The sequence below is a fragment of the Chiloscyllium plagiosum genome, chromosome 28, assembly GCF_004010195.1.
Source record: "Chiloscyllium plagiosum isolate BGI_BamShark_2017 chromosome 28, ASM401019v2, whole genome shotgun sequence".
NCBI classification, from domain to species: domain Eukaryota; kingdom Metazoa; phylum Chordata; class Chondrichthyes; order Orectolobiformes; family Hemiscylliidae; genus Chiloscyllium; species Chiloscyllium plagiosum.
Window position 1 is genome coordinate 40,991,813 of NC_057737.1, and position 23,484 is coordinate 41,015,296.

At 40.4% G+C, this 23,484-nt stretch overlaps 1 protein-coding gene across 6 annotated transcripts in view; it reads left to right on the forward strand.

Moving 5' to 3' along the window:
* The window catches only part of lrwd1 (leucine-rich repeats and WD repeat domain containing 1), a 57,863-nt gene that overhangs the window by 27,138 nt on the left and 7,241 nt on the right, over positions 1-23,484 (forward strand). For 5 of the 6 annotated variants that reach the window (XM_043718744.1, XM_043718743.1, XM_043718745.1 and 2 more), the window contains 6 exons: positions 11,913-12,016; positions 12,498-12,699; positions 14,948-15,020; positions 17,580-17,720; positions 20,072-20,160; positions 20,780-20,938. In XM_043718744.1, the coding sequence (XP_043574679.1) occupies positions 11,913-12,016; positions 12,498-12,699; positions 14,948-15,020; positions 17,580-17,720; positions 20,072-20,160; positions 20,780-20,938 (768 nt within the window). The remainder of the gene's footprint in view (positions 1-11,912; positions 12,017-12,497; positions 12,700-14,947; positions 15,021-17,579; positions 17,721-20,071; positions 20,161-20,779; positions 20,939-23,484) is intronic. The other variant, XR_006315826.1, reaches the window with a different exon arrangement.

Below are 23,484 nucleotides of genomic sequence, written 5' to 3' on the forward strand. Positions count from 1 at the left end.
ACCACCAGCAAGGACCTCAGCTACCGAATGGTCTTTAAAACTGCGTTTTCCTCAGTGTTGAGCGAAAACTCCCATGACTCCAAAGTGTTTGGGATATGGGAGTGATTCAAACCTCCTAAAATCAGCAAGTTACAGATTGTAAATCAAAACCCTACACAGCAGAAACAGGACCTCATCTGGTCCCTCAAGTGAACCTGTTCCTGCACTGTGATTGGCCACCTTTCTCCAAACCCTACTCGTCACTATGATTTGATCTCTCCCTGCCTCCTCAATCTCCCCACAACCTTCTAATCATGTTGACCAACCATTTCCAACTCCCCTCCTCCAAGTCCCTCCTCCCTACCTTTTATCTCGACGTTTCGGGCACAGGCCGTTGATTCCTGAAGAAGGGCCTGTGCCCGAAATGTCGAATCTCCTGTTCCCTGGATGCTGCCTGACCTGCTGTGCTGTTCCAGCAATAAAGTTTCAACTGTGGGAGGAAACCCAAGCAGATACTGGGAGAATGTGCAAACTCCACACAGACCCGGGTCCCTGTCATTGTGAGGCAACCGTGCTAACCACTGAGCCACTATGCCATCCCATTAGACCCTGTCAGCCTGGTTCAGGGTAGCCACCTGGGTCACTGCAGTCCTAACTGCCTGGAGGAATGCTCATCAGTGCTGCTAAAAGATCAATTACTTGCTCCACACTATCTTCCCTCTCACCTGCTGTATCCATGCTGCTGTCCCACATCTCAACAAGATTCATGACTCTCTCAATTGGATGCAACTCCCTGCCCCGATCAGTGTCGCATACTACAGATACACACACTACAAACACTGCATGCCCTCTGCACTGCCTACTTCATCCACTCTGAATACCTCATCACCTATCTCTCACATGCACTTGGGTGAACAGCAACCTACTTTCACCTCACTTAATCCCTCTATTTATCTTATTCTAGGAAAAGGGAGCATGCGTGGGTAGTAAAGTGCAAAATATTAGGACCCTTCACTCGGACAGAATCCTGGCAAATTCTAGGAAAAGACTAGGATTGTGTTCCTGCAGGGGGAGCAAGACATTTGTATCTCACCAATTGAATAAGTACTATTCTTCATTCCAAAAAAAATCAACTCCTCACTCACCTTAACCTTGACATTGCTGGATGTGGGTCCTTAGGACAGCCATCAGTTGGTCCGTGGCAGCTATTAGGTGCTCAAATGTAGCCTCTAAGCCACAGCGCACTGCTTCCCGCATTACGTCCCTGGTGCTCTTTTGTTTGCTTGTGCATGTCAGTCTCGTCTATGGCACACAACTTATTTCACAGGACTGCAAAACCTTCTTCCTTTAGTATTTTGCATGTTTTTAAGTTGGATGTCCATTATCTCGGTAGCCAAGCAGGCTGCCCCACAAGAAAGCCCCCCTACCACCTCTCAAGGAGAGTTCAGAGGAAGTGTTGGCAAGGCTGTCCCCTGCAACCCCCCACCATGTCAGTGGCCATATTAGTTAATTTACATTAGAAGCATAAGCAGATGAGCATGTCACTGTCACATCTCCAGAGCTGGTCAAAGAAAAAATGTCCCCAGTTGCTGGTACTTGGGACTGCTAGAGGCCAAGCACCTGCTCCTCCCCATGCGAGAGAGGACTTTGTAGTTCGGTAATCAGGGACTTTGTGCACATGCACAAGCAGACACAGGAAAAACAGGTAAGTATGTGGGAGACAATGACCCTCATAGCCTAGAGGCCGCTGGATCTAGCTGTAGCAAGCATGTGATCATCTGATAGCTGCCATGGAGATCCATATCTAGCAATCTCTAGGTCTGTGAATAAGTGTGCAGAACTATACTCAATTGTCCTAACCACTCTGGTCGGTGGCAATGGCATGGTGTCAAGAGGGTGGTCCACCTTGACATCACACCAGGAGGCCTGTCCTCAAGGTGACTGGGCATGCCAGTAAGTACTTCACTGGAGGAGGACCTGCACACAGGCCCTTCTCTCAAGACACTCCAGCGTGGCAGGGCCTTCCTTCTCCAATCTGCCTACGACCTTCACATCTGTGTGAGTTGAATCCGAGGATGGCGAACTTGCCTCTGGTGAGGATACGCTTCTAGCCCGTCTGGGCTTTCTAGACTCAGATGTTCCTGGAGTAATCCAATCAAACTTTCAAGACCAACAAGTTCCAGTGTAGAGCAGACACCTGTTTGGCTGCAAAATCTGTAGTGAGAGATGTGGAAGGGAGTGAAGAAAGAAAACGTCTTGAGGGGCACGTTGGTGGCATTGCAGTTTAAGTTTGACATTTGTTTAAAAAATGCTCAGTGCAACTAAATCTCTGCGTAGTCCCTACTGTAACTTACTGAGCTTAGACATCAGTTGATGTTCCATGTTCTTCCATGGAGGAATATCTGACTTGAGAAGCTGCTGAAACTAGGCACATTTGACCAGGTGTACAGGCATCGATATGGTCTCAGTGGCCAAAGGTGTTGCTCTTGCATGAAATGATCGTAATATTTGGTGCCTAGGGGTGTATACTACTCAGTGAGGCAATAGATAAAGGTTGCCAGTGATTGAGTGCTTACAGATGTGTCATGGAAAGTAGATGGGTCTCTCTTTTTTTTTTGAATAGCCTTATGCTGCTATATTTTGGGTTCTCCATCACTGGTCAAAGCATGTACCTGCACATTGTGTGTGTTGTTGCGGCCATTTTCTTTCCCATTGTGTTGATGCAATGGGATTGTAGGATGATGGAAAGTAAGCACTCCTTGAATTGTAATTTCCAGGCTCTGCCTTTGTTTTGGTGAGTCCTTGAACATCCAAGTATCCTTCTGGTAGATAATCCCATGAACACTATAGGCTTCGCACTTGATCGGGTTCCTTGTATAGCAGACTACATAAACCAGCATCTACATAGAACGTAGGTAGACGCAGAAGAAGGCCATTCGACCTCACTCACTCACAGGAATTAATTTGCTGCACTCTGTCCGTAGCAAGAACATATTCCTTCAGTTAAGGAGACCTAAATTGCACACAGCATTTGCCGATGTAGCCTCCCCAATGCCATGTATAGTTGTGGCAAGACATCGGTGTTCCTGTACTTGAATCCTCTTACTATGACGGCCAACATACAGTTTGCTGCCTTCACACCTCGCTGAACATCTCTTCATCTTCCTCACAGTTCACTCTTTCACTCCGCTTTGTGTCACCTGCAGATTTAGAGGTCTTGCATTGTGTTCCCTCCTATAAATCATTAACATATATTATGAATAGCTGGGGTCCTAGCTTCCTGTCTGCTAACCAGTTTTCTGTCCATCTCAATACACTACCCGCAATCCAATGCACTTTAATTTTGCACATTAATCTCTTTATGTGGGATTTTGTTGAAAGCCTTCTGAAAGTCAAAAAATACAGATCTACTGGCTTTCTTTGATCAACTCTGTGAATTACTTTCTTGAAAAATTTCAATAGATTTGTCAAGTTGATGCCTTTTTTTAAAATCCATGCTGACTGTTTGTTTGTTTCTAATTCTACCCCTGTTTTGAAGTGCTCTGCTAAAAAATCCTTTGATCTTAACCCTACTGCGAATCCTCTTGCAAGGATGCCTGCCTTGAAGTTTTCCTCCTCTCTCTACAAGAATCTCAGGGAGTCCCTCTCCCACTGCAACTCCCAGGTCATTTCCTCTGCCCTGAAGCTCTTCAACCATGTCCTGAAACAGACTCGCTCTATGCTACTTTCTCCCCACACCCACCCTCCTCTCATTAGTTCTCCACCCTTCAGGCACTCTGCCTGTATTCCTGATGAAGGGCTTTTGCCTGAAACGTCGATTTTACTGCTCCTCTGCTGCCTGAACTGTGCTTTTCCAGCACCACTAATCCAGAATCTGGTTTCCAGTATCTGCAGTCATTGTTTTTACCTCCTTGATAATATACTCTAGCAACTTCCCCACTATGGACATCAGACTCACTGTCTATAAATCTGTTTTCTTTCTACCCCCCATTTTTAAATAGTAGAGTGTCTTTAACTACCCTCCAAAATGTAGAAACCATCAGAGTCCAAAGTATCTTGGAAGATGGCCACCAATGCAACCACTATTTCCAGGGCCACTTCCTTAAGAACTGCAAGATGTTAATTATCGGGCACTGGGGATTCATTAGCCTTCAATCCTATCAATTTCCCCGACATCATCTCTCTACTCGTACAGATCTGTTTCAGTGCCTCACTTTCACCAAACCCTGTGTTTCCCATCATTTCTGTTATGTTATTCATGTTCTCCTTTGTGAAGACAGAAATGAAGTATGAATTTAGTTAATCAGCCATTTCTTTGTTCTCCATTAATAAATTACTGTTCCTTACTAAAGGATCTGCAATAGTCTTCAGTCTTTTGCTCTTTACATGTCTAGAGAAACTTTTATAGTCAGTTCTTATATTCCCTGCAAGCTTAATCTCCTACTGTATTTTCCCCTTGATCAATTCCCTGGTTTATTTTGATTTGAAGGTACCTGTGTTGGACTGGGGTGAACAAAGTTAAAAAGCACACAACACCAGGTTATAGTCCAACAGGTTTTTTTGGAGGCACCAGCTGAGGAAGCACTGCTTCTTCATCAGATGGTTGTGGAGCAGAATCATAAGATGCAGAATTTATAGCAGTGGGATTGCAATGTCATGGGACATGCTGTGTGCAATTTAGTTCTCCTTATCTGGAGAAGGATGTTCTTGCTACAGACAAAGTGCAGTAAATTAATAATAGACTTAAGCTAAATTTGTTTGTTATCTTTTGGAATGATCATGTCAGTTTTGGATCCTTCATATTTAAAATCCCAGAACTTTTTAAAGGTTACATTTTCAAAGTAGATTTCAACAATAGGTGCCATCTCAGCTCAGACAATACATTGAAGATGTGCAGTTAAAGTATGTTTGTGTCCCAATGTTAGATCAGACTGATTATATTTCTAAAGTGGGATTTACAGATCCTTGCATGGATTTATCCAGTTTTTGAGCAAAATAAAATGTGATTCTGCAAGTCCAAATTCACCCCACAAACTTGTTTGTGTTGCAGTGGGGTCACCTGTCCCGAAGTCCACCCTGGAACATGGTCACCTGAAGGTCCGAGGCTGAATGTTCCAGACAATTGAAGTGTTCCCCGAGTGGGAGGGAACGCTCCTGGCTGGTGATTGTTGTGCGGTGTCCATTCATCTGTTGCTGCAGCCTCTCTGTGTTATCAACATAACATGCCTCAGGGCATGCTTGTCTGCAGCATATGAGATAGACAACGTTAACCAAGTCACATGAGTACCTGCCGCGTCCTTGGTGGGTGGTGTCTCCACATGTAATGGTGGTATCTGTGTCAACGCTCTGACACGTTTGCAACATCTGCCGTGACAGGGTTGGATGGTGTTGTCCTGAGGGCCAGGCTATTTGCTGCGAACAATGATCTGTTTAAGGTTTGGTGGTTGTTTAAAGGCGAGAAGTAGAGGTGTGGGGTAGGTCTCGGCAAGGTGTTCATCTTCCTCGATAATGTGTTGCAGGCTGCAAAGGACATGGTGTAGTTTTATTTGGGCTCCTGGGAAATACTGGACAACAAAGGGTGCCCTATCGGTTGCAGCTTGTGTCTGTCTCCTGAGGAGGTCATCATAGTTTCTTACTGTGGCACATTGGAACTGGCAGTCGATGAGTTGAGCATCGTACCCTGTTCTTAGGAGGGCATCCTTGAGTACCTCCAAGTGTCTGTCATGTTCCTCCTCATCTAAACAGATCCTGTGTATGCATAGTGCTTGTCCGTAGAGAATGGCTGTTTTAAAATATTTAGGGTAGAAGCTTGAAATGTAGCATAATGAGGTTATCCATGGGTTTGCGGTATAGTGAGGTGCTCGGGTACCCATCCTTGATGGAGATGCATGTGTCCAAGAATGACACTAAAGAGTAGTCTATGGTTAGTTTGGTGGGATGAAACTCGTCGATATCCCTGCGTAATTGTTTCTGTGACATGGTCCAGTGGAAGTAAATGTCATCAATATATCTGGTGTATAGTGTTGGTTGGAGGTCCTACCTAGAGAAGAACTCTTGTTTGAACCTATGCATGAAAATGTTTGCATATTGGAGTGCAGATTTAGTCCCCTTGGCTGTTCTGTGTGTCAGGATGAAGAACTGGGTGTCAAAGGTGATAGGATTTATAATCATCTAGCTAGCAACAATTTGATTGCAGAGAGTCAACATGGTTTCCTCAAGGGCAGCGCAGGTCATGTCTCATAAACCTCATTGAGATTTTTGAGAAGGTGACCAAGTATGTGAATGCGGGTAGGGCAGTTGACGTGGTATACATGGACTTCAGTGAAGCCTTTGATAAGGTTCCATGTGGTAGGCCGTTGGAGAAAATGCAGAGGTAAGGGCTGGAGGGTGATTTAGCCATTTGGATTAGAAACTGGCTTTCTGTAAGAAGGCAGCGAGTGGTGGTTGATGGAAAATATTCAGCCTGGAGTCCGGTGATTTAATGGTGTGCTATAAGGATCTGTTTTGGTACCATTGATGTTTGTCATTTTTATAAATGACTTAGACGCAAGCATAGGTGGATGGGTTAGATGAAACTAAAGTCGGTGGGGTAGTAGACAGTGTGGAAGAATGTTGCAGATTGCAGGGGGATTTTGATAAACTGCAAAATTGGGCTGAGAGGTGGCAAATGGAGTTCAATGCAGATAAATGTGAGGTGATTCACTTTGGGAAGAATAACAGGAAGGCAGAATACTGGGTCAATGGAAAGATTCTTAGTGTGGATGTTCAGAGGGATCTTGCAGTCCATGTCCATAAATCCCTGAAAGTGGCCACCGAGGTTGATAGTGATGTTAAGAAGGCACATGGTGTGTTAGGTTTTGTTGGTCGAGGGATTGAGTTCCGGAGCCGTAATGTCATGTTGCAACTATACAAAACTCTAATGCGGCCACACTTGGAATATTGTGTACACTTCTGGTCACCCCATTACAGGAAGAATGTGGAAACATTGGAAAAGTTGCAGAGGAGATTTACTAGGATGTTGCCTGGTCTGGAGGGGAGGTCTTAGGAGGAAAAGCTGAGAGACTTGGATCTGTTCTCATTGGAGAGAAGAAGACTAAGAGGGGATTTGAGAGAGATATATAAGAATATCAGAATTAGATAGGGTAGACAAAAGTTTTATTTTCCCCTAGGATGTTGACGTCAGCTTGTATGAAGGGGCATAGCTACAAATTGAGGGGTGATCGATTTAAGACAGATGTCAGAGGCAGGTTCTTTACACAGAGTGCTAAGGGTGTGGAATGCCCTGCGTGCCAATGTAGTTAACTCAGTCACATTAGGGAGCTTTAAACAATCCTTGGATAAGCACATGGATGATGGGATAGTGTAGGGGGATGGACTTAGATTAGCTCACAAATCGGCACAACATTGAGGGCGGAAGGGCCTGTTCTGCACGATATTGTTCTGTTCTATAAATGTTGTGGTCGAGGATGAAGCAGGTGTGTTGTAGGACAATGCTTGGAGATTGACAGTTGTTGGTATTAAGTACTGAGACTGTAGCCATGATGCCGTTATTATGGGGGATGCTAGGAGTGCTGAAACGTCCTTGTGACGAGGAATGTTCCTGGTTCGACTGGTCCTTGGGTGCTGAGCTTCTGTAAGAAATCTGTGTTGTAACAGAAGTTGGGTGTCCCCTGGACAATGGGTTACAAGATGCCTTCAACATAGCCAGAGAGGTTCTCACACAGGGTCCCATTGCCTGATACAATGGGGCATCCTGGCGTGTTGGATTTGTGTATCTTCGGAAGGCAGTAGAAGTTGCCTACGCAAGAAGTACGTGGGATGTGGGCACGTAGGGAACTCTGAAGGACTATATGAAAAGTCTTGATCAATGTTTTTAGTTCATAGGTGTGCTGTTTGGTCGAGTTGGCTGGTAGTTGCCTGTAGTGTTCCTGGTTGTTCAGTTGTCAGTACACTTTCTTGCAGTAATCTGTTTTATTCTGACTGACGATGGCTCCTCCTTTATCTGGTTTGATGACAATGTTGCGATTGGTTTTGAGAACATGGATGGCATTGCGTTGTGATCAGGTGATGTTTTGTTGTACCTTGTGTGTGGCTGATGAATCTGGCATTTGTTTCCTGACTGTTTCAGCATACATGTCAAGCCCAGGGCAGCTGCCCTCCGGTGGGGGTCCAAGTTGACTCCTCCTTGGTGGTCGCTCCTCTGTGGATCCCTGTGATGACTGTTCTGGTTCGCTGGTGTCCTCATTGGGATCACTGCTGCCATCTTGAAAGAATTCCTGGAATCTCATTCATCATGAATATGCCAACATACCCACTCTGACATACATGTTGGGGAATTGTCAACACCTAGTTTCCTGTAATAGGTAATTGAATTTGTATATTAATGAGGCAAGATCTGTTAATGAGGATGTTAACAGCAAGTATTCTCTTTACGAGACATTTCTCTGCTTCCTTCCTCAAGAATCTTTTCTTGACACTCAAGTCTTCATTTTAAAATTCAAAGCATTGCTTCCGGCATTAAGGAAAAACCTTGTCTAACTTCTCAAAATTTTCCCACATTTCTTGACACGGCCCACATTATCCACATATAACATTCCATTGAATACTCTTCGACAAGAGCAGAAGAGGAGACAGATATAGGAGTACTGAAAAATTGCTTACTTAAACCAGAACAAAGGCGATTGGATTTACATATGCCACTGTTTTGACTACACCTGGAGTTGTCCAGAAGTCTGGTCACAATAGCACAGAGGAAATTCAGGCATTTGGAAGCAATGCATTCTGTGATTATGTATTTATACTGGTGAAGATATAAGCGAGCTATCGTTCAAATCTACTCGATGCTTTAGGAACAAATACATCAAGACTGAGCGAACCACAAATCCAAGAACCAGGAAACTTTAGTTGTGTTTTAGAAAGTAAATGACGGGTGGATAGATTTGATTGCAATAGGCGCTGAGCGGAAGGCAGAGTGTGGGGGAAAATTGGCCACAAAATTAGAGACTGAATAGTATTGTACTTTTTAAAATATTCTAGCCATAATGCTAAAAGGATCTTTGTTCTCCTAATGAAACTTTTAAAATGTTGCTTTTCTGACTTGCAATGCCTGAGGAACAGTTTGTAGTGGCAGGGAAAACTGTCCGTCTTCCCTTCACCTGGGAATGATTCCTCAGGTACTGCACCAAGGAAAATCAACATTGGATCTCGGTCCCCATTACATTATGCTGCAAGCACCCAAATAGGCAATACTAGTCATTCAAATGAGATGAGGTGGCATTCCTACCATGCCACCACATTCTATCATTTTTTAACAATTGATGTACACATGGAGCAGCACTTGTAAAACGTTCATTGAGTCTGCAGAAATCTCCAGGTGGACAGTCTAAAAATGAGTTCACAAAAAAAGTTGAGTAGGAATCTAGATGCAATCTAAAAATTATTTCCCCTTTTCTGAGCGATCCTAATGTTGGGAGGTCTTTAACTGCCATTGACTCTGAAAGAACAGCCATTTGCAATTAAACAATATATTTTTGGATTTGGATGCTCCCACTCTTTTTCACCCCTCTCATCCCTAAACTGAACTTGCTTTAAGAATTCTTAATACTTATGTCTTCATTTATTATGAACAGATATCATGTGGGATGTTAGGAGACATTATTCTTCTCTATGGCATTATATCAAAGGTTAATGTAGACCATAGTCACAGCGCTTTAATTCTGGCTGTCAAATGCTTGGACAGCTCAGGTTCCCACAACAAACAAAAAAAAGTCGGTGTCATTAGTGCTAACTTCACATTACACTCCTGATTGGTTGGAAGGAACAGTGAGGCGAAGGCACAAGTTATCTACTTTGTCATCAAGTATATAAATCAGGGTTCCCAACTTGTACCCCACAACTCTTGTCCTTTGATTCCACTTTGGCTGTCACAGCTCCAGACATTTGAGCACCGAACTGATCAAGTGAAAAATACCATTCCTTCTTGTTAGTGTAACTTAAATTGGGAAGCAACATTTCACAATCCTTAGCTCTACATTTAAAAATCCAAAGCTAGTAAATAAAAAAAACCCACATGGAAACATTTCTGAACAAGAAAGAGGTATATTTGTTAACTTAATTGGGCTTTAAAGTGGTATTCACATAAGGATGTGTGTAGTTTATGTATGTCATAAAAATATTAAAACAAGAATTATAGCACAACAGATGTTCTAATTTAAACTGTTCTGAGTGGTTATTTAAGGTGATGCTGTGCAGGACTGCATATATCTTCTGCCTGTAAATTTAAATTAGTTAAAACAATAGAAATTCCAGTTAAAGGAGAATAACAATCTGATTTCTCTGAATAGTCAAGTAGTTTAGAATCATACAGCATGGAAACAGACCTTTCGGTCCAAATGATTAGCGCTAACCAGACATCCCAATCTGACCTTGTTCCATTTAGAGTCATAGGGTCATACAATATGGAAATAGACCCTTCGGTCCAATTTGTCCACGTCGATCATGTTCCCAAACTAAACTAGTGCCACCTGCCTGTATTTGACCCGTATTCCTCCAAACCTTTCCTATAAATGTACTTACCTAAATGTCTTTTAAACATTATAACTGTGCCTGCATCCACCAATTCCTCTGGCAGGTCATTTTACACATTAACCACTCACACTCTGTCAAAAAAAAGTTGCCCCATGTGTCCTTTTTTAATCTTTCTCTACTCACTTTTTAAATCTATTCCCTCCAGTTTTGGACTCCCTCACCTAGGAAAAAGACCTTGGCTATTCACTCTATCCATCCCCCTCATGATTTTTAAAATCCCTATAAGGTCATCAGTCAGCTTCCAACACTACAGCGTGAAAAGTGCCCCAGCCTATTCACCTTCCTCCTATAACTCAAACCCACCAGTCCTGGCACATCCTTTTAAATCTCTTCTGCACCTCTCATGTTTAACAAAACCCTGGCAGTAGAAGAGTGACCAGAATTGTATGCAGCATTCTAAAAGTGGCTGCACCCCCAATGTCCTGTACAGCCATAATATGCTGTCCCAACTCCTACACTCAGTGTTCTAACCAATGAAGGCATGCATGCCAAACGCTTTCTTCATCACCGTGTCTTCCTGGACTCCACTTTCAAGGAACTATGCACCTGCACTGCTCGGTCTCATTGTTCAGCAACACTCCCCAGGACCCTACCATTAAGTGTATAAGTCCTGCTCTGGTTTGCCCTCTCAAAATGTAACACCTCACATTTACCTAAATTAAACTCTATCTGCCAATCCTGGGCCCAATAGCCCATCTGATCAAGGTCCCATTGTATTCTGAGGTAATCTTTTTCAGTGTCATTTGCAACTTCAATTTTGGTGTCACCTACAAACTTACTAACCATCCTTCTGATATTCACATCCAGATTGTATAATTGACGAAAAGCAGTGGACTCAGCACCATAGTGCACCACTGGTCACAGGCCTCCAGTCTGAAAAACAACCCTCCAACACCACCCTCTGTCTCCTGCCTTCAGCCAATTTTGTATCCATTTGGCTAGCTCCCCCAAATCCTATGCAATCTAACCTTACTAACCAATCTACTATGCGGAACCTTGTCGAATGCTTTGCTGAAGTCTATATAGACAACATCTACTGCTCTGCCTTCATTCATTGTCACTTCTTCAAAAGACCCAATAAAGTTATGATTTCCCACTCATGTTGACTATCCCTAATTTTTCCTTGCTTTTCCAAATACATGTAAATTCTGTCCCTCAGAATCCCCTCCAACAACTTACTCATCACTGACGTAAAGCTCACTGATCTGTAGTTCCTGGCTTTTTTTTTTTACAATCTTTGACATTTACTTACAGTTCTTTGACCTTTTTTTAAAAAAATGTCATGGAAAATGTATGTCTTCAGGAACTGCATATGCCTTGTATTTAACTTATTTTATCTAATGTAGGGCTGGTGTCATCTCAATCTGTTGCTACATGTGGAGGGGATTCAGTTTGCATTATTGACTGTGAAACTGGAATTGTCCGTCATAAGTATAAATCAGTTGGAGAGGTGAGTACAGTTGTATAATTTGTCCACCCAGCAATATAGATTATTGCCTGTGCACTTTGTGCAAAGCTCTTTCTCAGTGAACTTTTTTTTCCTTTGTTATAAATATCTAACCGATCGGAAATCAGAGTAAACGCAAACATTATGTATATTATAAATTTGGGGAAAATACTTAAACCGATGACTTGGGGTATTAAAAGACTCTTACTTGTTTCTTATACAAAATATGCATTTAGTATAAATATTTATAAGTGTGCAGACTAGGATTTTGGACAATAATTATGATATGCATGAAACAAAATACACTGTATAACATTAAGATGTGAAACACTACTTTGCTAGTCACTAAGTTTGTTTCTGTGCCAGAAAGTTTTCTTTTTCATCTGTAATCAGGGACTGGTAATGGTCATCCACTAAGGGATTAGTGTAGCAATAATACAGTTTCCGTGATAAGATTCTAATTGTTTTATATTATTTTTCTCAGGAATTCTTTTCCCTTGCTTGGACAACCTTAACTGTGTTTGATAATCAGAAAAGAAAATTCAACGTGTTAGCTGTAGGTGGAAAGATGGGTGTTGTAAAGCTGATACATGTAAAAGTGAGTTACTGCTATGGGATGATAAAGGCTCACAAAAAAGCGATCTCGACTCTCTACTTTTCTCCAAAACATGAAACGTTCCTCTTTAGTAAGTATTGAATTTTCTATGGGATGTACTTTCACATCTCTCTCTTGGGTTGACAAAGGAGAGCGAGTTAAGTTTCTTTTTAAAATATAATTTGAAGGAGAGAAAACATTAATTGTACTGTTATATTTAGTTAGTTTAGGAGATTTTGTAATTACTCTGTTATACTTAAAGCTCATGTACATTGGATTGTAGAGGTTTATAGCATAGCCATTCACATCAACACTTAAGACAGTTTTTTAAACTCATTCTAATAGTTTGAAACTGATTAGGTCTTTATTATTAACCATTCAGAATTTTTAAAAAAATCCTCTTGATCTTCTGTTCCAGTGGAAATTTAATCTCCTTATCCCTTCTTGCTTCATAATGTTTTCATGCTAAGGTTTATCTATGGTGTACTATAACCAATGAATATTAAATGGAATTAAGTTCTGGGCAGGAAAGTCCATGGCAAGTGGCTGCCAATTAAGGGCCTCACCCTAATTCTTCCTGTAAAAAAGCAGGTTCTTCCAAAAGCTAAAAGCATGCAGGCTGCTTATCACTAGGATATTTTTTTCACTGTTTCATTGGCCAAGCCAGCTTTCCTTATAAACTTGGGGAAAATTATTCATCACCCTGAACTTTCTCCTTTTCAGGTCCAACATTCTTACCTTTGACTCTTCATTATCTGTTATTTTTATTTTTAACTGGTTTATTTTGTTCTACTTCATTTTCCAGAACCAGTACCATTGAAATTTGTATCCTCTGTCAGATCAGGGAGATATGGATTTGGGGAGAACTCCTAATTAATTCTAGAAAGCATTTCCCCTGTTGTCTTCCCAAGCATAATGTACTTAAAAATGTTGCAACCAGGATTATTGACTTCTTAATCTTCTGCTTGATCTTTATAGTCAGCAGCAGTGTGGCAGCATCAATTGCCAACTGAAATATTAAATAACTTCTACACTGCCTTTTTACACTGGAACCTATGAACCTTCAATGAAGGCTCCCATTTTGATCCAGCAATGGGCAGCCTCACAGACCTAGAGGTAAAACATACCAGGAAAAAAGCCATGTTCCCATTCTCAAAATGAACTGAAGGCACATTCTTAAGGTTTGTCTTCATTCATTGACCTATCAAGTTTTTAAAGGAGTTGTCTCTCCTGAAAGCCTCATCCACTGCCAACCTGGCTCTGCTCATCCTCTCTCTTCCCCCCCTCCTGCTTATACAGGTCATCTTGGCCCCCATGCCCCTTACCTGGAATAGCTCACTCGCAGCTGACTCTCCCTTCCCCATCACACAACACTGCGTATACACTCTTCCTCCCTCTCCACTGTTCACCTACCCCAACACAACTCCAATCCCTTTCTCTCTCCCTCCTACAATTTCCAGCACCTTCCACACATCCAGCAATGTTTAACTTTCCTATTCTCTTGCTCCTCAATAGTGTTCACTCTGCTCCCACTGCACTTCTAACAATATCCATACTTTCACACCAATGTTCACCCTCCCTCCTTCACAATTCTCTAACAATGTTCACACTCCCTCTCTCAGCATTCCCATCATAATGTTCACTTCTTCAGCTTTTTATATTGTTGTCCATGTAAGGACATTCTTACTTTTCATTTTATAGCAGTTGAACTGATCATTAACCATGTATTTTTCATGCAAAGACTCCTGCTTGAATACTTGTGTGGGCAATAGAGGTTGTAGATTATCTCCCTATAAACATTTCTGGAATATTGGTACTTGTTGAGATCATGATTAGAAATAGCTCCTATCTATTTAATTGGGAATTTTCATCTTTCCCTTTTGTCCTTATCAGCTTACTAAAGGGGCACTCACTTTAGGTGAAAGGAGAAGAATGATTACTATCAGTTGTAGTTTATAGAACGATACCTGTTGAATAATGGTGGGAGAAATGTCTAATTGATTGAAATTCCCCTTCTTTGACATTGACATTCACCTGAGTGGAACCTGAGACACTCCTTCATAAACAGTTTCCGTTTTAGTGAGTTCTTGGCATGCACTACTGACTTGTTGAATTTCATCATTTTTATAAATCCCTTGCAACCAGTTTAACTTAATATTAAATTCACAGTGCACCAGATCAGTCCACACTACAATATAGAGTTACTGTTCACTAGTTAATTGTAACAACAGGGTCATAAAAGTCACCTGTTCAGTTCAAGTAGATATGATTTAGGAGTGCCTTCCTCACCTGTCTTTGTGTTTTAGATTGTAATGCTGTAATTCATTTCCTTTAACCAGCTGGATCCTACGATAAAACCATCATCTTATGGGATATTGGTGTTCCAGATAATGATTATAACTTCAGAGTGAGGTAAATGCAGTGCAGATTTACGAAGTGAATAGAAACAGCATTTTTAAATAACTTCATTTGCTCATCCATTACTGTTTCAAAGGGCACTGAGTCCACAAAAATCACCACCTTTTACAAACATTTGACTTGAAGGTGGCATAGAATTATGTTTTAATCGAGTAGGTGGCTTGATGATTTAAGTGCTTGAATGGCCTTCCCATGGATTTTTCATTAATCAGTTGCATCAAAATTGTAATTGTAGGATAGTTTGCAGATACTGTGCCGCACTGAGGATTTGTGGCATTGTCAGGCTGCAGTTCATTAACCCTTGACAGAATAAGGAGCAAGTCAGTGAGGTGAGCTTTCAGACAAATCATTCGAGGTAGAAAGCAACTTGCTGGGAGGTCACTCTGTGCCATTGGTGGGATTGGCTGTCAGAGTATTGAACAGTGCCCACTCTAATCTTTCTCAGCCAACAACAGATTGGGGGTCAGGCAGTAACAACTGTGCATCTGTGATCTGTGCAACTAGCTGTAGCATATCTGTCTGGCGAAGAGAGCAACAAGTGATTTTAAAAATGAAAAGAAATATTGTATTAAAAAATTGAACTGGAATAAGTAAATTTGAAATATCTGAAAGAAAAATACGATTAAGAGTGTTTTAAGAGGTCTGACATATATGTGGAGTTAAGCCAAAAATTGAAAAATATTACCAGGAATAGGAAATAGAGAAAAATGTAACTAAATTGCCCGTAGTGTTAGGTGAAGGGGTAAGTGTAGGGGTATGGGTGGGTTGCGCGTCGGCGGGTCAGTGTGAACTTGTTGGGCCGAAGGGCCTGTTTCCACACTGTAGGTAATCTAAAAAAATCTAAACTAAATGAAGTTAAAATTGAAAAGAATTAAAAAAAAATGTCCACTACTCAACTGGCAAAGTACATCTTTGGAGCTGAGGGAACTGCAAAGTTCCATGGCCTATTCAATGGCTAAATATTCAAATTCATGCAATATTTTTCCATATTCATTCTCACTAAAATACCAGATATTACGTGTCACAAATCTTATGTAACAGCATCATGTCAGCTGTAACATGCAAAGTATGTGTCATCTACAACCTAAGGCTAAATAGAGACACCTTTGTTTCTGACGCTTTTTAAAATTGAGTACCATGCATCGTGTATGAGATGAATATTCAGTAGTTATGAAGCACTGTTGGAATCCTGGCAGAATTAGTTAGACTTTAGTTAAATGCTAATACAAATCAGAATACAGGGAGGGACACCTGATTGAACCTTTTGGCAACTGAGTGGTCACCAACTGGTCTTCCCTGTGATTGAAGTTCTCTTTGGCAAGTTTCCCCTGCTGAGAAGTGCTGGCCAATCCAAGATCTGCACCTCTTAGTGTCATCAACAAAGCAGGACTGATGGCTGCTACAAGCCCTAGCCCTGGACCTGAACCTGGATCATTGTGGGACCACAGACCAAAGATGGTGGGTTCTAGGAGAATTGAAAGGAGGATCATAGGGAAAATGTTAGCTTTTAATGGTTAGCACTTTGACAATTGTCAGGCCCCTCTATTAGAAGCAGAGTCCCTGATAACAAGACCCCCTTAAGCAGGAGTCCCCCTGTCATTCCCAGTTTGATTTGCCTGGTGCCCCCTCAGGAGGTGTGAAAGCTGTGTAGTTCCCATTTTAATCCCTGAGTCACCACTTTATATGGTGAGCTTGAGGCTAATGGATACCAGTTGGCTCATTCAATGTTTCCCTGCTACATCTGACATCCTGCTTAATCAGGAGTCTGACGTAGCGAACCTCCCACCGTGATGGACAGCATTAAAGCCAGCTTAAAATTTCATGTCAAACCTTTAGTCCTGCCTGTTTAAAGGTTTTTGAAATAAAATGTTAATTCCATATAAATGTGCTCCTTCATCATGAATTTAAAATACGTATATCATCGATTGGATTATTATATCGTATTATTAATCATACTATCTAGTCTGTGAGTAATATAATTAGAAAAGGAATGATCAGCACATATTCTACAGCATTAATAGAAGCGCACAAAATCACAAGTAGTGTTTCTGGACTTCCTCCTGATGTGGGTCCATTTTAATGTTTCAAATTGCATATGACACTGGAATGAAAATTGTGCAGAGAGGGGAAAGGGAATTTTTGAGTTAGGTTTGGAAGGAGTCCTGCTTTGTTACGCAGGGCTATAAAACTATTAGTTTTACCCTGAGGAAAGGTGATGATCCACCTTTTTAAAGGCTGTGGTGGTGGCAGTGATTAAACCACAGAGAGCAGACAATGAAACTGTGCTGACCAATAGGAAGAAACCAAACCTGTAAATGGGCTTTGCAACTGTCAAGACAGACCAAGCTCCCTGATTGCCATTGATGCTTTGCAGATTGCAACCCCAAAAGCTTCCAGAGTGTCATAACTCAGTTTTCGAAACCCTGCACTAATGGATTTGCAACTGTGCCAAGTTCCAGAGGTGTTTTATTTTTAAGGACTTTTTTCTTTCTTTGGGAACATAGGGACTTGTAATTGCTGTGACTAATTCCAGTGATCTTTTTGTGCTCCTAGTCGGTTGCTGGTTTTGAAAGTTTGTTCAACCCCTTTGAAGATGAGTCTTGTTCCAACCTTCCCTGATCAATACCTCGTGGCTGCTTGTGAAGGTGGATGCTTTGCCTGGGATATCTCATTAACTAACTATGACAGCAAAAGGTGAGTAGTTTATTTTGTGTATTAATATTTAATCGCATTTCTGATGAATATGTAGTATCCCTCCTGAAACCTTTACTGAGTGTAATCTCGTGGGTGCCAGTGATCCTCCTTATTCAGATGTCTCCAATAATTCTGCAGTTTCTTCTGTCTTTATCCCTGCATCTTCCAGAATGGTTTTCCAATGTTGTGTGTAATGGGTCTGCACTGAGAATACACACACTCTCCTCACACACCCACTACTCTCAAACCATCTCCCACCACCACACTCCAACGGACATACCTGCAATTTGGAAATCTCTTCTGAAACCACTCAGCCTTGGTACTTCTGTCTCACCTTCAAGTGCCTCCTGAAAGGCTGTTTTGTTTCTGTACTTGTTTATCTCCTCCTCACTCTCCTCACTCACCCACTACTTACCTGTTGGGTTCTAATTGCTAATAAATCGCTTTAAGATGGGCTGAATGTAAATTTAAGTAATTGATTTATTGTTGTGCATTCCTTAAACATAAGTGATTAATTTGGAATTCTTTTGCTAATATTGAAGGAAATTTCATATTCCTAATTATGCTCTTAATTGAATTCCAAATTCAATTATTATTTTGCGACTGTAAATGTAATTTTAAAAACTTACTGTTGAGATTGCCATTACTTGCTTTTTCTTAGTACTGCAGCACAAATTCTGTTCCCACACTTACTGACATCAGACTGGAGGCCCTGCCTTCTTAATCTCACCCTTTCCCCAATTTGTAATGATCCTCAGATTAAACTCATCACCAGTTGTGTGTCCCTACTGTGACAGCAGCCTCTGGGACTAAGGCTACTTCCCTAATATTAAAATATTCTAGCTAATGCTATTCACAAGCTGTCATTTATTGTTGGACAAAAAGGTAAATGTTTCTTGCCCAGTTTGAAGCTTCCAGAGTAATTGGGGATGCTGCAGAGAGATAAATGAAGATGAGGTTGCTGGAGAAGTGCACTCCTGTCTCCTGCTGGTACTTAACCCTCCAATAGGCAAAAAGAGGCAACAACAGATGTTGATGGAGGTTTGTCTCACCAAAGGAAGTTGCACCAGCATTCCTGGTGGTATTATGACAGGTGGATGCTTAATTGAATGGATCTAATAGACATGACTGAGAATGACCATGGGGGCGGCTTGTTTTCAGAGGCTATGGTTAGGGTTAAGGTTAGGAAAAGCAAAGGATGCCAAGCTGTGGTATCTGTTGTAAAGGCACCTATAACACACAAACCTCTTATATATTCACAGGAATATTAAAGATCATGTGGCCACTTCACTGCATCCACTTCCAGTGCTGACATATGGAGGTGATGCTGTGGAGTAACAGAGGCCTTACACAGATTGCTCATGCGGCTCCATCCAAATTTCGGAAGCCTTTAAAAGGGATCCATATTCTGACTGCACTATTATTTGCCATCAGACCTGATTCTGAAGGGTTTTTTCTCATTATTTTGGCCGACTAATTATGAATTCATTTGGCAAAGGCAACTGTTAGACTTATGTTTTGAGCTTCGAAATGACATTTCCACCTTGTCACAGTAAAATTCTCCTAGGATTGCCACATTACTTTGAAGTTTCCTACGATGCCAACCTCAACACATCTGAGTTTGTCTGGAGTTGTGAATAATTGTACAAATAAGCAAAAAAGGTTTTGATTACCTTATCACTACTGATCATATGCAACACAAATATTAGAATGCAGTGGTTAGGATAAAGAGACCCCCCTTCCTGCATTTTCTACATGGATGTAATAGAGAAATGAATATGGTTTGCACGTGAGATTCAAGCTGATCATAAAACCCTAAAATTGGCTCCTTTAGTTTACAATCTTCAATCAAATGTTTAATATTTCTTGGAAATTGATGTTGGTAATGAAGTGTTGGCTATGAATAAGAAAGTATCAAATTTGCAATATTTTATGTAAATATTACTTAAATATTACTTTTTAAGTATTCTCTTGTTCTAGTGACCCATGTTAGACATTTGCCAAGTGATCAAAGTCTAGCAACTTTTGCAACAGCTGTAATGTATCCAAAAGTTTGAAAACCAAACAAAAGTTTCATTTCAAATTAAAATTCTCTCCAATTTCTTTTCTTACAACCGCATTAATTCTGTAAAATGAAAGCAAATTGCTGGAAGCCAGAAATAACATTATCTTGAGGCTAATTTTCCTTGTTACTAATTTGATTTTTACTCTGATAATATTGAGTGGCTGATGAAAAGACCAGAAATTGCAGATTATTGATCTAATATTGAAATGAAGTGCATTTTTCATATGCTGCTGAGTGGAGTGCTTCATTATGAAAATAACATATTGCTATTCTCCTATGCTATTAGAAATATTAAGATGGAATTTCTGTTCCCAGTCTGCAATAAAGAAAGTAGTAAATCTGATTCATTGGCATTCTGCAATGATGATCTTGTAGGTAAGTATGCTATAATTAATGGAAATTGTAGGAATGCTGAAAGCCACTTAAATCTGAGATTACATTTATTTAAATTAGTCTAACGTAATAAATTTAAGTTAGTTTACCAAGTTCATGTTGCATCGGTGACTAAAGTTCATAAGCAATGCAACATTGCAAATGGAATCAAAATTTATTCCCTAGATAAATTGAATTTGGGTAGTTTTGGTTGGTTGTCCAGCTCATTGCTTAGGTTTCCAGCATGAAGTTGCACTTTCTTACGTACAGTCACAATATGGCATAATCAACCTAAAACACACTGTTCGACAGTGCAGTTTTTAGAAGCTTATATTTGAAGCCAAATTTACATAAGAAATAAATGGCTATTTTTCAAGCCTCCGATGCCAATGATGAAGCTGTTGCGTAACCTGTAATTAAGTCAAAGTTAAAAGTGTTTCTACGATTGAAGTATTCAAGCACTTTTTAATGGCAAAACTTATCACTGTTATAACTCATTCCTAAAATATCAATTTAAATTATTTATATTTTGTTTAACTTGTAACTGGTGTTTATGCCAAGCAATAGTTAAACCTTTTAGATTATTGAAGCTGCTGTACTTAAATATTTTGTCATTGCACAGCTTCCAAAGGTTTCATGCAAGGCTCTATATACCTATGGAGCTGGAGTCAAACTTTAAAAAGATGGAATAAACGTCAAACAAAGATTCATGCAGTAATTCTGAGAGAGGTGGAATGGTCAGATACAGAAGAAGTTTATATCGCTCTCACTGTTTCTCCAGGTTAGTGCACAAAGTCTCTGGAGGAACAAGACTTTAATAAAATCCTTGTTTTTTTAAATCACAAATATTTGTGCTTTTGTTCCTTCTCCCAGGGCAATGCAAAAATATCTTGTGATAAATAGTATGCTGTTCTTGAAGGATATTGAAGTTTTTATTTCAAGGAGAAATTGTATTTCCCCCCCCAATTATTACACAAACCTCAATAATATGTAATCACATTGCAGTATATCAAAATGTTCACAAATGTTTCTCTCCCCCCCCCCAAAGTACACTAAGCATTGTGCAGACAAAATTTATAGTTATAAATGAGTTAATTAGTATCAGACTTTATTGGTGTTTTAGTTATTCTGTGTTTAATGTTTTACTATGACTGGTTAGAGACACCTTGAGGACATTACTTTTTGAAATTTCTGTCTCATCACAATGAATGCTAGTCATGAAGTAAAACACTGTTCTTGAATCCATGTGATGTAGTTAAGGTCTACAAAATAATACATGGATTGGAAAGGGTGGACGCTAGGAAATTGTTTCCGTTAGGCAAGGAGACTAGGACCCATGGACACAGCCTTAGAATTAGAGGGGGTAAATTCAGAACAGAAATGCCGAGACATTTCTTCAGCCAGAGAGTGGTGGGCCTGTGGAATTCATTGCCACAGAGTGCAGTGGAGGCCGGGATGCTAAATGTCTTCAAGGCAGAAATTGATAAATTCTTGATGTCACAAGGAATTAAGGGCTACGGGGAGAATGCGGGTAAGTGGAGTCGAAATGCCCATCAGCCATGATTGAATGGCGGAGTGGACTTGATGGGCCGAATGGCCTTACTTTCACTCCTATGTCTTAAGGTCTTATGGTCAATAGACTATCCTTTGTAAATAGAATAAGCGATCTTCCAATTCAGTATAGGAATAAATTCCTGATGAATACAAGTTTATAATGGCAAAGAGACGTTTTTATAATTAATCCTTGACTACGATTGAAATTATTAATTGAAGGGGGTCATAGTTTAATATCCCATCTAAAAGATAGCATCTCTGATAGTTCAGCATGTTCTTGGTTTTATATTGGAGTTTCAGCCTAAATTTTGTCCTCGAGCCTTGAAGAGAGTTTTACATCTCTAATCTTGTGACTCAAAAATGAAAATGCTATCACCTGAGCAATGCTGACAAAAGGTAGAAATTGGATTGCTGACTCAGCAGGCATGCAATCCAGTCAAACCAAACCAGATCCACTGATAACATGTGAATGAGATTTGTACTAGAAACATTGCAGAGATCATCTTATGAGATATGTAAGCAGTAATCAGCTTTTTGAAAATGATTGTCCAATCAAAACATCACAAGAATTTCACTGCTCACCTTTAAATAAAGTTAAAAATCTCAACATCCGGTTATAGTCCAACAGGTTTCTTTGTATCTGTACAGGTAGCTGTAAAGCAGGATCATAAGACAGAATTTAGAGCAAAAGATCGCAGTGTCATGCAGCTAATACAATATATTGAAGAAACCTAGATTGCTGTTTAGTCTTTCATCCTTTTAGGATGGGTTACAGGTTTTGCTTCACTAATATGTAAATCCCAGAACTACTTTTAAGTCACATTCTCCGGATAACTTAAGGTTGTATATAAAGGGGACGAATCAACTCGGAAACACTCTCGCGCGTGCGCTCTCTCTCTCTCTCTTTTTTTTTTCTCCCCCTCCCTCCCTCATGCATATGTCTATGGGGTAAATTTCCATTTAAAAAGTGTACAATCTGTGGTAGTCAGTGCATGTTACATTTTATAAATTCCTACTTTGGAAACAGAACCAGTCTGACTCAAGCTTAGGATACAGACAGGCTGTAAACTCGCACCATTGTCTGAGCTAAGATGAAATACTTAACAGCAATCTAGGTTTGTTCAATATATTGTTTCAGTTGCATGGCGCTGATCTTTTGCTATAAATTCTGTCTCATGATCCTACTCCACAGCTACCTGGTGAAGGAACAGTGCTCTGAAAGCTAGTACTTTCAAATAAACCAGTTGGACTATAACCCAGTCTACCCCAGTCCAACACCAGCACCTCCACGTCATTGCTACCATCGACACCCCTTTGAATAGTTCTTGATACAACACTGGTACCAAATTAGATTGTGTGCCCAGACCTCTGGAGTAGCGATTGAATTTTTGACTCTTTAATTTAAGATCAATCTGCTATCACTCAGCCAAGGTTAACTCTTTTAGAAAGTGTCAGCAGATTCTGTGCCTTGTCTGAAATCTTTGACTATAGGAAAATTTTCTTTTAAGATGGAAAGGAATCATTGAAAAATTATTTTTAAAGATTGTCTGTTGCGGGAAAAGTCTAATAAGGTTATTCATTATTAAAAATAAATCAACAGTATCTTGCAACCATGTACTGCATTGAGGTGCTTAGAAATCTATCCTTTGATTCCCAAAATATAGCTACTTCGAGATGTTGTTATGGATTAAGAAATAGAGGTATGATGTGGGCATTTTAACTTCGTGTGTCAGACAGGAAACATTAAACAAAAAATAAAGAACTGTGAATGCT